General features: G+C 67.5%; 1 protein-coding gene across 5 annotated transcripts; it reads left to right on the top strand.

Annotated features, from left to right (window-relative positions):
* Window positions 1-2,471: 2,471 nt before the first annotated feature.
* On the top strand, window positions 2,472-13,480 carry PLEKHG5 (pleckstrin homology and RhoGEF domain containing G5). 5 transcript variants are annotated; one of them, XM_054850071.1, is made up of 22 exons: window positions 2,473-2,490; window positions 4,307-4,383; window positions 6,366-6,495; window positions 6,678-6,780; window positions 6,861-6,921; window positions 7,022-7,113; window positions 7,192-7,328; window positions 7,405-7,553; window positions 9,110-9,295; window positions 9,473-9,643; window positions 9,719-9,814; window positions 9,903-9,953; window positions 10,073-10,222; window positions 10,297-10,407; window positions 10,478-10,627; window positions 10,718-10,855; window positions 11,069-11,188; window positions 11,295-11,427; window positions 11,504-11,619; window positions 11,691-11,830; window positions 11,906-12,691; window positions 12,806-13,480. In XM_054850071.1, the coding sequence occupies exons 3-22, from the start codon at window positions 6,453-6,455 to the stop codon at window positions 12,813-12,815; spliced, it is 2,943 nt and encodes a 980-aa protein (XP_054706046.1). In that variant the 5' UTR covers window positions 2,473-2,490; window positions 4,307-4,383; window positions 6,366-6,452; the 3' UTR covers window positions 12,816-13,480. The 5 variants fall into 5 exon arrangements, with proteins under 5 accessions (XP_054706047.1, XP_054706046.1, XP_054706048.1 ...); XM_054850072.1 differs by lacking the exon at window positions 9,473-9,643 and having other exon boundaries at window positions 2,472-2,490; XM_054850073.1 differs by lacking the exons at window positions 2,473-2,490; window positions 4,307-4,383 and adding an exon at window positions 5,329-5,429.
* The last annotated feature ends 27 nt before the right edge of the window (window positions 13,481-13,507 follow it).

Raw genomic sequence — 13,507 nt, 5'->3', positions numbered from 1 at the left:
GCTGACAGAAGTTACAGGTTAACAGGGGCTTAACCATCCAGGCACTCTCGCCTCAAATCGAAGTGGTTTGTGGCATGAAGTGGTTCTCCGTGAGATCCAGCCTTTGTTTGCTCTGCACTTCAGAGAACCTCACCGTGGCTGTAACGTGGCTGTAACGGCTTGTGTGGGTGGTTCTCCGCTGTGGCTCACTTGTGCCTTGGGCGTTTCACAGCGAGGAAGGGGCAGCTGGAGTAGCTCTCTGCTGGGTGAGGCAGGTACAGCCGCTTGAGGGAGTCAGCCGCTCGCCGGCAGCGCTGGCCCCACGCAGCCCTCTGTGGCTGAGACGCTGCTTTATTCCGCCTTGTGCCCCATTCGGATGTGTCGGGCTCAGATGGGACAAGAGGGAGGGACCGGTTACCCAGGCACCCTGCTGGGTTTGGGGTTGGTTTTTTTTTTTTTCTTTTCCCCAGCTCTTTGTTGGGGCAGCGGGTTGCTCCTGAGCGGAGGTGAGGCTGTGGGCGTCCCACAGAGGTGAGTGGGTGTCTCGGGACCTTTTGGGGGAAAACCCCAAAACTTCTGGCAGGTAGGACACTAATGGATCTGCGCTTGCAAAAATAACCCAGCTTCTCGAGGCGGTTCCCGCTCATGCGGCACAGCCCTGCTGGGGTCCCAAAGCTGGGGGGCATTCGGTCCTTGGCCTGCAGCCCCCACGCGGGTGCCTGTTCAGATCTCCGTGGCCAGGGCTTTCCCACAGAGGGAGGGGGGGATACAGCGCACTGCTCCATGCTGGATCTGTTCGGCTGGCGGCTGCTGCGGGCGTGAGTAATGTGCAAAAAATGCTTTTCTCTGGTTGGTGTGGAGATTTCCTAGTGCTCCAGAAACATGTACCTGTAAACCAACATATTAAAGGGGATGGCTAGCGGGGAGGGGCTGGAGCTGGAGAGGAGCTGCGAGGGGCTGTGCAGCATTGCTGCTTTTTATTAAAGAGTTAAAGCTTTAACTTAATCCAGGCCTAATTATCCCCATCTGGCTGGGTCTGGCAGCGAAGGAAGGACTTGGCCCAAACAGTGGCTAAAATAAATACAGGGGCCCTCGTGCAGCCCGGGGAAAATCCTGGGTGGGGCAAGACGGGAGTTCAAGTCACAGGGAGGCTGTTGGAAAAAGCACCGGGAAAGGTGAGACGGTGAAGCACCCAGTGCTGAAACCCCTGGGGCTGAGCACCCTCCTCGGTGCTGTCACCAGCACCCACCTCACCTGGCTGAGGGTGATGGACCTGCAGTGGCTGGGCAGGCCCCCCCCCCCCCGGAGCCAGGGGATGAGCGGGTAACCCCCACCCACCTACGCTGAGCCTCCCGTGTCTGGTTTTGGACCTTTCCAGGGGGACCAGCTGGCAGGGCTTTCTGGGGCCCTGAGGCGGATGCTGCAGGCTCGGGCAAGGGGCACCACGCTGCCTCCCGGCGCTCATCGCGAGCAGCAACAGGGTGGCCAGGGGCTTTGGATGTGTGAACCTGGGCGCAGCATCCTGCCAGCAAGGGTGGAGGACGTTTGGTTCTGCGATCGATAGGAAATTGGTTACTTGGTACCTAAAACATCGAGGATGTGCCAAGCAAAGCAGGATTGTTCTTTCTTTTAATGTGTTGGCATCTGTTAATTTTGCAGCAGCAATGTCTTTTTTAATTTTTGGCTACTTTTTCTGGCATGGGGCGCCAAGAAACAGCAAAGCTACGGGGAGCATGTGGCGCCTTTGGAAGAAGCAGCTGTTGATGCCGATAGGTTTGGGGGCTAGGGTGGGCTTAGCCAGGCTGATCGTTCTGCGTGCCGTTTTGGTTTTTCCCCTGTTTTAGGGAGAGTTTTGCAGGGGGCAGGACAAAGATGGTTTTTTTGTGGGTTTTAAGCCCTGTCTGGTGCTTTCCCATTTGCTCGGATCTAGTGGCGGGGAAAACCCCCCTAAAGCCCCGTGTGGGCTGGGGGCCCATGGGGGGTGCAGCCGGGGCTTGGGGCAGCGCATTCCTGCCCCCCCCAAAGCTATCCGACGGCAGAGCACTGAACAGCCCCCCTCTTCATGCCGATTATTTTAATCACAAGCGCGTCTTGTCTCTGCAGCCGAATGTCTTTCATAGACGGCGGAAAGTGAAATTTGTGCAATGTCTGTAGGAGGCTGAAGAAAGGCCCTTTGTGCGCCCCCTGCGCGGGCGCTGGGCAGCCTCCAGCAGCACCCTCGGCCGCCCCGCGGCTCCCGGCTGCCGGCGTGAATGCGCTGCTTGTCCGGAGACCGTGATCTGCTCTTAAAGCCGGAGCCGGGCTCCCCCGGTTAGTCCCGCCGGTGGCCCTGGCGGGGTGGGCACGGCTCCGGGGGGCCCCCCGGCCGCAGCCCCAGGATGTTTCTGTACTGGAGGAAGCGGGGCGCCTATGAGCTGGAGGCTTTGCCCGCCGGGCTGGCAGGCCTGGAGTACGGGGCGGTGGAGCGCTTCTCCTGGAGCTCCAGCCTGGACATCAGCGAGGAGCCCAGGGGTAGGTGGCCAGGGGTCACGGGGGGCTGGCAGGCTGTGGGCAGCCGCACTTGGCCAAAAATCTCCTGCCCTGGCAATGAGGGCGAGGGGCTGGGAGAAGCTCTGGCTGCAGCGGGGATGCACCGGGGAATGCGATGTGGATGCTGCAGGTGCAGCTGCGGAGCGCCAAGTAAACCGCCCTGTGCCACCAGCACCGCTCCCTCCCGGCTCAGGCAGATGTCTGAAACAGCAAGCTGCCACAGTGCGCTCCGGTGCAAGCACGGTCCGGTTTCAAACTCGTTTACCTACTGTCACCGGGAGAGCTGGGCATGATAACGCAGCAGGGAGGAGGAGGTGGCGGGGACAGGATCCCTCCTCTAGCCCCACAAGCATCTGGTGGGGACCTGGACACCCTCCCGCCTCCACCAGAAACTGGGGCTCCCTCTGTGTGCTCTCTGCTGAGCAGCTCCTGTCCGGCGCGCCTAAGGCCCCGGTGCGCGCGTGACCCGCTACCAGGGTCAGAGTTTGGGAAGAGCCACACGCGGCTCTGGCCGTGCTGGCAGCTGTGGCACAGGGCTGGTCCCTGGCATCGCCGGCCACTCCGGCTGGCCTCAAGTTTTTGGTGAGTTTGGAAAACTTTCCCTTGGGTGCGTGAAAGAATTTCTTATTTGTTTCCGTTATTATTCCCGATAGGTCAAGTGAAACAGCAGCGGCGGGGGGCGGGGGGCTGGCCCGGCACGACGGGCGCTGCGGGGCGGCCACAGGGACAGAGCCCTCATTGTGCTCCCGCCGTGGGGGCAGCGCCGCAGCCCCAGCTCCCAGCTCTCTCCTGGTGGGTGGTGAGCCGAGCCCTGCCCGGCTGCTCCCGCACCATCATCCAGCAGTGCACGCTGTGCCGTGGCAGCACTGCCTGTGCCCGGGATCTCTGCTGGGAGCTGGGGCAGCCAGCGCCGGTCTGGATTGACTCCCCCTCTGTGGGCAGAAGCAGCGGCTTTTTCATCACTGCCCAAAAAGGCGGTTTTTCCTGCAGACTGAGTCTAACCCCAGCCTTGGCCGCAGTCCCACTCGGGCCGGCACGGATGCTGTTTTTGTTGGCAGGAGGGATGCGGGAGAGGGGAGTGGTGCGGTGGGGGAAGCCCCTGTGCCGGCTGCTCTGCTGCTGTGGCCAGTGCAGCTGTGCTGCTTGGTGCAGCCGTACTGCCTGGTGCAGCCTTGCCGGCTAGCCTCTCCGCATCCCCTGCACCAGCTCCGTGCCCGGCAGGGCAGCTTCCCACTGGAGCCCTGCGGTGGGGTTGCCGTGTGGGAGGGTGTTCATGCTGCTCATTTGCCACAAGCCACTGGGAATCTGTTATTTTTAAACGATTAGACAAGACACATAACAAAAGCCTTCAAAATAGGATTTGTCCCCAAGGCCGATTTAGCTGTCAAAGCTTAACGTGGCTCCTAAGCCCCTTTGAGGGCTGGCAAGTGGCAGATTTAGCGTTCCTGCTGCAGCCCCCAGTCCGCGCTGGCCCCACAGGAGCTGGGGCAGGTCTGTGTGCTGCTCCTGCGACTTGGGGTGCCAGATCCTGAGGCTGCGGGTTGCACAGCACCTTCCCCCAGCGGGAATGCAGCACTGGCTATTGGGCATGGAGTTCCATCCCCCTGGATAGGCTGCGGGCAGGCAGGAGCAGGCAGGCCCAGCCACAGCTGAGCCCGAGTGCTTTGGGAAGCTCTTAAACCCAGGTTTGTGGTGCGGGAACTCAGCACGGCCCCCTGGCACAGGCAGGACTGGGAGTGGGGTTGGAGGGGGCTCACCATGGCACCCCAGCACTGACACCCCCCCCTCTCTCCCACAGCTGAGCCGTGCCCACCAGAGGAGACGGTGCTGTGCTGCCAGAACCCTGACTGCACCAGCGAGAGGAGAGCAGCCAAGGTGGGTCCTGCGGGGTGGTGGGCAGTGCCGGGCAGCTGCCTCCTGCCAGCGCCTGGTGTTGGTCTTGCAGGTGAGAAGAGGCAGCCGGCAGCTCTGCCTGACCTGCCACTCCTTGAAGCCCCCCCGACGTGGTCGGCAGCTCCCTGCCAGCCGTGTCCCCCTAGCCCGTGCTCGGCATGCGTTCCCTGGTGGTGTCGCGGTCCTGCCGGCATTTCACGGCACGGCAGCGGTTTGTCCGTTTCACCTAGCTGGTGTGAGTCAGGCTGATCTGCTCCAGCCCGTCTTTCCCCCCGGTCACTAACATGATGCCAGAACGGATTTAGGGTCCCTTCTCTCCCACTGGCTACCTGGGTGCAGGGATGGACCTTCATACAGGAGTCCCTGTAGTTCCTGTGCCGGACCTCGGGTGGTGTCTTTCTGGCACAGCATGGCAGCCCGGCCATGCCGGGAGGTGAACCGCTGCCCTTTGTTTGCACGGCTGGGGTGGCAGGGCCAGTGCTGGTGGGTGCTGGGCTGTGGCTGCCCCAGGACAGCTGGGAACACCGGGAGGGACCCACCAGGGCCACCCTACCACCTGCACCACACTCCTCCAAAGGTGCCTGGCGGGTACCATGAGGTGGCAGGGGGTCCTGGCTGGGCTGGGGGCTTGTCCTGCTGCGGCACGGAGCTGCATCACGTCCCCCCTCTCTTTGTGGGGCAGCTGCCCAGGGAAAAGCTACCGTGTGCCGGGAGCACGATGAGGCCGGGAGCTGATCCCTGGGGTGGGCAGAGAGGTTTGGGCATCCTGCCCAGTCCCTCCTGCGGGGACGAGCCCAGGACTGAGCCGCCGGCACAGGGTGGACTGGGAGCCCCACATCCCAGTGGGGTGGCTGCTGAAGGTCCCAGGGATCCCCACCAAGTGAGCGCCGGCTGCGGTCACTGCCCAGAGCCCACGGCTGTGCTCCACATCCCACGGGTGCCACGACAGTGTTGGGCTGGGACATGCGGTGGGAGAGGAGGAGGAGGAGGACTGGGCTCCGGGTACCAGGGCGTCCGGGGCGGGGATGGTGAGTCTCCATGGCTGGGGCCGCCTCATGGCCCGGGGTAGGACACCAGTGGGTGCCACGGCAGTGGGTGCTGCAGAGGGGCTGGCGGCCCCTCAGGGTGCGCGCGGGTGGTGGGAACGCGTCAGCTCTGACCTCAGCAGTGCCGGGAGGAAGGAGGGCAGGAAGCGGGGGTGGCTGGAGCTGCACGGGCGCTTCCTCCCCACAGCGGCACGGCGCGCTGCAGGCAAGCCCAGGCAGGGCTCCCTCCTCCCTGGCAGTCCCTCACACCCCTCCGCATGCAGGGTGGCAACGGGTGTCCCGCGCAGGGATGGGGACGTGCCAGCAGTGCAGTGGGGCTTGCTGGCAGTGGCCAATGGCACCGCAGTCCAGCCAGAGCCCCCACCAAGGCGGGTGCTGGCCGGGGGTCACGGGCTGTGCACCGTGCTGGGGGCCCAGCCGGGGGTTTAAAAATAACCCACTGTGAATGCCCGGTGGGGCTGGGGCTGCAGCCGGCGCACAATCGGAGGAAACGCGCCGGCTTCGAGCATTGTTTCGCTACAGACGCTCGCTTCCTCTGTCCTGCCATGGGGACACTGCTCTCGCCAGCACGAAGGGGCTGCGGCACGGGAGCGCGGCCTCCCTGGCACCTGGCGAAGCGCGGGTGGCATGGGCACAGTTGGCTGTCCCCCGGCTCCCCCTCCCCGTGCTCACCATGTGCAGCCTTCCCGGGGTCCCTGCTCAGTGCGGTGGAGCAGGGAGGGGGCTCTGCAGTGCAGACCCCCCCTGCCTCACAGCCATATCCTGCTCACGCTGCTTTCCCCACGCCCGCTGCGGCCTCAACGTTGCCCACAAGCGGTGTGCCAGCAGCAGTTCGGTGGTGCTGCCTGTCCCTCCTGCTGGCGTGCCGCGGCTGGCCCTCCCCGGCAGCCCGTGCCCAGCTGCCACATGCGCCCGCAGGTATGCCACCACGCGGAATGCCGGCGGCTGAACTGCAGCAGCCCCCTCAGCCTGTGTGAGCTCTGCGACGGCCACCTCCATGGCGCCATGCACTTCGACGGCCACATCCGCTTTGACCTGCCCCCACAAGGTGAGCCGGGCTGGATGCCACCAGCACCGCTGCTACTGGCGGCTTGGCGTCAGCGGGACGCGCTCAAGGCCGGCGCGGTGCAGCAATGGGAAGGGGATGCACTCGGGGCCGGCATGGCACAGGGATGGGAGTGGGATGGAGCTGGGGGTCCCGGCACAGACCAGCTCAACGCCTGTTTGCAGGCTCCATCCTGGCCCGCAACATGTCGACGCGCTCATGCCCCCCACGCACCAGCCCTGCCTCCGATGTGGAGGAGGAGGAAGAGGGACCGGTGGACAGCAGAGGGTGAGCCCCCGGCCCTGCGTGTCCCTTGTGCGTCCCCAGCCTGTGGCGTCCCCGTGACTCTGCTTGCCCTGTGCCCGCAGGGAGCGGAGGAGCTCAGCGCTGAAGCTTCCCAAGAAGAAGGCTTGGCGCAGGCACACGGACGTAAGGCACCAGCCTCTCTCCCTGGGGACTCGGTCGGGCAGCGGTGGGGCCCCGGCAGGTGGGAGGGAGCCCTGGGCAAGTGGCTGCCACCTCTCCTCAGGACCCCAGCAAGGAGTGTTTCACCCTGAAGTTCGACCTCAACGTCGACATTGAGGCAGAGATCGTGCCAGCCACGAAAAAGAAGTCCCTGGGGTGAGTCTGCCAGGTTTGGATGTGGGTACGGATGCAGGGACGGATGCAGAGACGGATGCGGGGCTCCTGTCCCCACAGGGAGGTGCTGCTGCCGGTCTTTGAGAGGAAGGCAATTGAGCCGGGCAAGGTGGACATCTACCTGGACCAGTCCCACACGCCGCTCTCACTCCAGTTCGAGGCGTACCGCTTCGGGGGGCACTACCTGCGAGTGAAAGGTATGGCGGGGGCCCGGAGGGAGGCTTGGCCACCCCGCGGCTTCTGGGGGACTCTAACCGCCCAATGCTCCCACAGCCAAGCCTGGGGATGAGCTCAAGGTGGAGCAGGCAGCACGGGATGCCAGGTCAGCCAGCCTGCCCATCCTGCACGCTACTGGCACTGCTGCGCTCCTCAGACCAGCACCGGAGCCGGTGCCAGGATGCCGGGAGGGTGCTGACAGCCTGGTGAGTGCCGGTGCCAACCCCTGGGGTGAGGGACTGGCAGGGCACAGGATCCCCCTGTAGCCATCCTTGTGGGGAAGATGGGGATGTGGGGCAGTGGCATGGTGTCTCCTGGATGGTCTTGTGTGGCGTGGGCTGAAGCCCCCCCTGGAGCCCTCAACAGCCAGTTTAGCTCCTGGCTGTGCCGTGCCGGCTGTGCTGTGGTGGTGGTGGTGCACGGGCAGCACCCTATGCCAGGTGTGGCACCTCAGCCAGTAGCACTGGCCCTGCAGCCATGCCACGTACAGCCTGGCACCAGAGCAAAGGCAAACAGCAGCCCCGGGGGCCCCGGCAGTGGCAGCCGCTCGGTGCCACCCTGGCCCCAAGGCTCGCCCTGGCCGACGGCCCTCCTCTCGCTGCGGCACCTGGCAGCTGCCTAGCACAGCTCGGTCCTGCCCCGTGGACCCTGGCCCCAGATAAGGTGTGGGGCCGGGCCACACTCCCCATGGGAGCAGGCTGCCACGCTCATGGGGAGGGGCTCCAGGGGTGCTGGTGGAGGGGACGCAGTGCTCAGCCCCACGCTGGTGGCCCTGGAAGCTGGCAAGCTGGCCGCGTGGCCAGGGCTGGTGGCCGCCCGCGTTCAGCAGTATGACACCTGGCTGTGGCACCGGCACAGCCCCAGCGGGGCCAGGGCACCAGCCGGCACCCAACTGCCCCCATGGGGGTCTCGGCCCCAGCTGCCTTCCTGGGGACAGGCAGGAGCCGAGCTGCACCAGGGTGATGGGGCTGGCAGCAGCTGTGGCACCTGGGGACGCAGCGGCACGGTGAGTAACGGGGATGGTGCCCGCGGTGGCTCTCCCTGCTGGGGACCAGGGACGTGGCAGGGCGTGGGGCCACGGTGGCGGCAGTGGTGACAACACGCTATGTCCTGTGGTACGGTGACAGGCAGGGAACCCCGGCCCTGCTGCCCTTTGTGCCAGGGCGAGGAGATGGAAGCGGCCGCGTCCCCACACAGCCCAGGGATACGTTGAGAGGCAGCCGGTGCAGCGGTGCCTGGGCTGGCAGGAGGTGCTTGGCCGTGACCCAGCTCTCGCGGCCGGCCAGGGGGGGCTTTGATCTCTGCCGGTGAATTGTTCGGCTCTGGTTAGCTTATCTAGCAAGGAGGGAAATTAGGTTTTCGGCGCTGGCCCCACCTCCTTTTGTTTCGGAGGAGCCCGGCCACAGCCTGCCCGGCTCCAGCTCTGCCGTCTGAGCTGGGAGCACAGCTCGGCAGGAGGCTCAGCCAGGGTGCTGCACCCCGTGGGATGCCCTGAGCCCCCACGACCGGCCGGGCTTGGCCAGGCAGCACCTGGGGCCCCGCGCTCCCAGGATGCAGGTAGGCAGGTCAGTGCGGGCAGGGGAGCGTGGCCGGGGGGACCCCGCTGCCCGGGGGTGCCATCTGGGTGTCTGTCTGTCCCACGGGCGCTCGAGGTCAGCCCTGCTGTAGCATTGTGCTGCGCCGTGCTGCTGCCCCCATCCCAGTGGCCTGGGCACGCAGTGCCGGGCACTGACCTGGGTGGCACCGGCTGTCCCTGCCGCAGGCTCCAGGCCGGCGGAGGAAGAACATGACGGAGTTTCTGGGGGACGCCAGCATCCCCGGCCCTGAGCCAGCCCTCCACGGTGGTGGCTCCCTGCCTGCCAATGGCACTGACACCTGGAAGAACCGCGCTGCTAGCCGCTTCAGTGGCTTCTTCGGCTCCGGCACCGGTGCTGCCTCCTTCGGGCGGGTAGGTGGGACACGGGCGCGGGGAGGGGGCACGGGAGCTTCCCGCAGCGATGCTAGGGAGCTGGGATGAGTCCCCCCAGGGCTCGAGCCCCCCCAGCTCCATGGGCAGGGTGAGGGGGTCCATGGCACATCCCCACGGGCCCCCTGCCCAGCCACTCTGCTCCCCACTTTTGGCCAGGAGACTGAGAAGCTGGAGCAGCTGGCGAGCAGGCTGCACGCCTACGGCAACTTTGGGCTACCCAAGCTGCCGCCCCAGCTCCGCTTTGACCGTGACTCCTGGGAGGAGGACGGGGATGAGGCCGGGCTGGTGCTGGAGGACAGCTGGCAGCAGATCATCCGGGGTGCGGAGGTAGGGCCAGAGGGGCTGGGGGGCGGCGGTGGCTCTGCCCAGCCACCAGCACGGTGCTGACACTCAGCCCGGCAGGCCCTGTCGCGCCGGCAGTGCCACCAGCAGGAAGCCATCTGGGAGCTGCTGCATACTGAGGCCACCTACATCCGCAAGCTCAAAGTCATCACTGACGTGAGTGCCGGCAGCAGCCGTGCTGCGCCGTGGCAGGGGGCTGGAAGCCATGGCTGCACCCCACCGGCTCCCCGCTCTGTCCCCGCAGCTCTTCCTCTGCTGCCTGCTGAACCTGCAGGAGTCGGGGCTGCTCTGCGAGGTGAGCAGTGGGGGGCTGCAGAGGCTGGGGACCCCCAGGTCGGGGATGGGACCCCAGTCTGGCCACGCTGGCAGGGCAAGGGTGCCGGCCCAGCTCAGCTGCCTGCCTCCCACCCGCAGGTGGATGCCGAGCGGCTCTTTGGCAACATTGGGGAGATTATCCGGCTGCACCGCGAGCTGTGGCGCGGTGTCATGGCCCCAGTGCTGGCCAAGGCGCGTCGGACTGGGGCGCTGCTCGACCCCATCGACTTCCTCAACGGCTTCAAGATGGTGAGTGGGGACCCCATGCCACGGCGGGGGGCCGTGCTCACCATGCCCTGCTGTGACCCCCCTGCGTCCCCCAGTTTGGCTCCCTCTTCAAGCCCTATGTGCGGTACTGCATGGAGGAGGAGGGCTGCATGGAGTACATGCGGGCGCTGCTGCGGGACAGCGAGCTCTTCCGCGCCTATGTGACGGTAAGGGGAGCGGGCCGGGGCCGAGGTTGGGGCCGGGGCTGGTGCCAAGGCTGATGCCTGCGTGCTGCAGTGGGCCGAGAAGCATGAGCAGTGCAGCCGCCTGAAGCTGAGCGACATGCTGGTGAAGCCCCACCAGCGCCTCACCAAGTACCCGCTGCTCCTCAAGTCTGTGCTGAAGAAGACAGACGATCCATGTGCCCGCGATGCCATCACTGCCATGGTACGGGGCCGAGGGCACGGTGTGGTGGGGCGCGGCATGGGGTGGTACCCCCCCCCCCCCAGCCCCTTACACTGACCTCCCCGGCCACAGATTGGCTCTGTGGAGCACTTCATCAACCACGTCAACTCGCGGATGCGCCAGCGGCAGGAACGCCAGCGCCTGGCCGCCATCCTCGACCGCATCGACTCCTACGAGGTGGTGGAGGGCAGCACCGACGAGGTGGACAAGGTAGGCTGGGCATGGTGGAGCTGCCATGCTGTGTCACCCCATGCCATGCCACTCAATGCCACCCCCTGCTATGCTACCTCATGCCGTGTCATAGCACCCTATGCCACCCTATGTCATTTCACGCCAAGCTAAGCCACCCCACCCCATGCCACGCTACCCCATGCCTGGGCATGCCATGCCACCCCATGTCATGCCTGGCACTGATGCCGGCAGCTGCTGAAGGAGTTCCTGCGGCTGGACCTGACGGCCCCAATCCCCGGCACCTCCCCAGAGGACACCCGGCAGCTCCTCCTCGAGGGCAGCCTGCGGATGCGGGAAGGTAAAGACAGCAAGGTGAGGACTGCGGGGGACGGGGAGCCTCGGCCCTGGCCCCTGCCCACCTGCCCCCGCCCCTGCCCGCCATGCCAGCTGCCGCCCACGGCCCCGCTCTTGCCTCCAGATGGATGTCTACTGCTTCCTCTTCACTGACCTCTTCCTCATCACCAAGCCCCTCAAGAAGGCTGAGCGCACCAAGGTGGTCCGGCAGCCTTTGCTGGTGGACAAGGTCGTCTGTCGGGAGCTCAGGGACCCAGGTGAGAGGCGCTGGGGGCGATGGGGGCTGCGGGGGGGGGGGTGTCCCTGGATGCTGCTGACAGCCCCTGCCCACAGGTTCCTTCCTCCTCATCTACCTGAACGAGCTGGGGAGCGCCGTGGCCGCCTACACCTTCCAGGCCAGCGGGCAGTCGCTGTGCCGCAGCTGGGTCGAGGCGGTGCGCAACGCCCAGGTGAGGGGCGTGGGCGGCGGGTGGGGGTCCCGCGGGCGCCCCGGGCCTCTCTGATGCCTCCCCCTCCCCAGAACCTGCTGCAGCGGCTGAGGCAGCGCCGGCGCCTGGAGCAGGAGGAGGATGAGGAGGAGGACGGCGAGAGCGGCGCCTCGGCCGCCAGCTCACCCACTGTCCTGCGCCGCGGCAGCGCCAGCCCGGACTCGCAGCGGTGGTAGGGAGCGGGAGGGGGGCCCCGCGCACCCCACCGGCCCGGCGCCGGCCCCCCCTCACCCTGCTGCCCCCGCAGCCCCTCCGACGGCTCTACCGAGACCCTGGCCGTGGTGGCGGCGGACGGCGGCGATGAGCTCTCCTCCCCGGACTGGGACGCGGGGCCCTTCGGCTCGACCTCGGACAGCTCCTCCGTCGGCACCGGCACCTCCGTCGGCACCGGCACCTCCGCCGGTACCCCCACCTCGGCCGAGGGCCCCAGCCGGCAGCTGCCCGCGGGGTCCCTGCCCGTGCCCCTGCCCCGCGGCGCGGCCCCCCCGGCCAGCGGCTGCCGCTCGTCCTCCATCGACAGCGCGTACGGCACGCTCTCGCCCGCCTCCCTGCGGGACTTCGGCCAGCAGCCCGAGGGGGCGGCCGAGGAGGGGCGGGAGCCCCCCCCGGCCCCGCGGCCCCCCTCGCCCCGGCTGCGCCGCCGGACGCCCGTGCAGCTCCTGCCCTGCCCGGCCAGGGTGCTCAAGTCCAAGTCGGAGGCCAGCCTGCCCCAGCTCCTGCCCCCCGGCCCCCCGGCCTCCCTCAGCCAGAGCCGCAGCCTCTCCGACCTCTGCGCCGGCCCCCCCCGGACTAGCCAAACCCCCGGCCCCCCGGCCGCCCCCGGCAGCAGCGGCAGCTCCACCTCCGAGCTCTCGGAGCCGGAGGAGCCGGTGCAGAGCCCGGCGTCCCTCCCAGGGGGGCTCGGTCGCGACCCCCCGGCCGCTGCCCGCCGGACCCTCTCGGACCCGCAGGCGGCACAGCACCGCAAGCTGACCCTGGCGCAGCTCTACCGGATCCGGACCGCGCTGCTGCTCAACTCCACGCTGACTGCCTCGTAAGCGCCCTCCTGCCCCGCACGCTGCCGGAGGATGCTCCGGCCCTCCCGGATGCTGGCCCGGGGCCCGGTCCCGGCGCTGAAGGCATCTCTTCCCCGTTCTGTGCCTTGCAGGGAGGTCTGAGAGCCGCCGGGGCGGCGAGGACGGACGCGCGGCCGCGCCGAGGAGCCGCTCCCGCTTCTAACCGTAGCGTAACGCTGGGGCCGGGCAGAGCGGGCGCTGGGATGCCGTGCCGGTGGGGACACGGACGGGGGTGCAGACCGGTCCCCTCGGCGAGGACGTGCCCCGGGCAGGGGCTGCCCGCTTCTCCCCGGCGCGGGGACGGAGGCGGCGCATGGCTCCTGCCGACCCCTTGTCCGCGGAGATGAGGGTTGCCGGGCGGGGCCCAGTCGGCCCTGGGTCGCGGGGGGCTGCGGCGGGCCGGGGGGCGGCTCCGGGGGGCGAGGAAGGGATGACGACGTTGGCGGTGGTGAGTGGGGAAGGTGCCGAGAGGGACGCGGCGCCGGTGGCGCGGTGCTGCGGGCGGCGCGGGGAGGAGGCTGGGGCCGGTGGCAGGAGAGGACGGTGCTGGGCTGGGGCGGGCGGTGGCCCCGGGGTCTGGCCGGGGCAGGGTTTTCCCCCAGTGGGGTGGGATGGGCGGCAGCGGACGGCAGCGCCCGGGGCCGGAGCCGCGGGGGGGACGTGGCGGCGGCCGGAGTTCCGGCTGCCGCCCCGTGCCGGGCGGTGCTCCGCGTCCCGGCCGAGCAATAAACGCAGCCGGTGCACGCTCGCTCCCGCCTCGCCTCGCCTCTCCTTCGGCCGCGGCGTGCCCCGGG

Source organism: Grus americana, chromosome 21, assembly GCF_028858705.1.
Source record: "Grus americana isolate bGruAme1 chromosome 21, bGruAme1.mat, whole genome shotgun sequence".
Lineage (NCBI taxonomy): Eukaryota > Metazoa > Chordata > Aves > Gruiformes > Gruidae > Grus > Grus americana.
The sequence above is the reverse complement of the archived record's forward strand: the minus strand, read 5'-3'. Positions and strand labels throughout refer to the sequence as shown.

Coding starts and splice junctions, on each gene's coding strand:
- PLEKHG5 (XM_054850073.1), top strand. Junction 7,329..7,404: donor GCACTACCTGCGAGTGAAAG/GTATGGCGGGGG, acceptor ATGCTCCCACAG/CCAAGCCTGGGGATGAGCTC. Junction 11,189..11,294: donor GGGAAGGTAAAGACAGCAAG/GTGAGGACTGCG, acceptor TCTTGCCTCCAG/ATGGATGTCTACTGCTTCCT.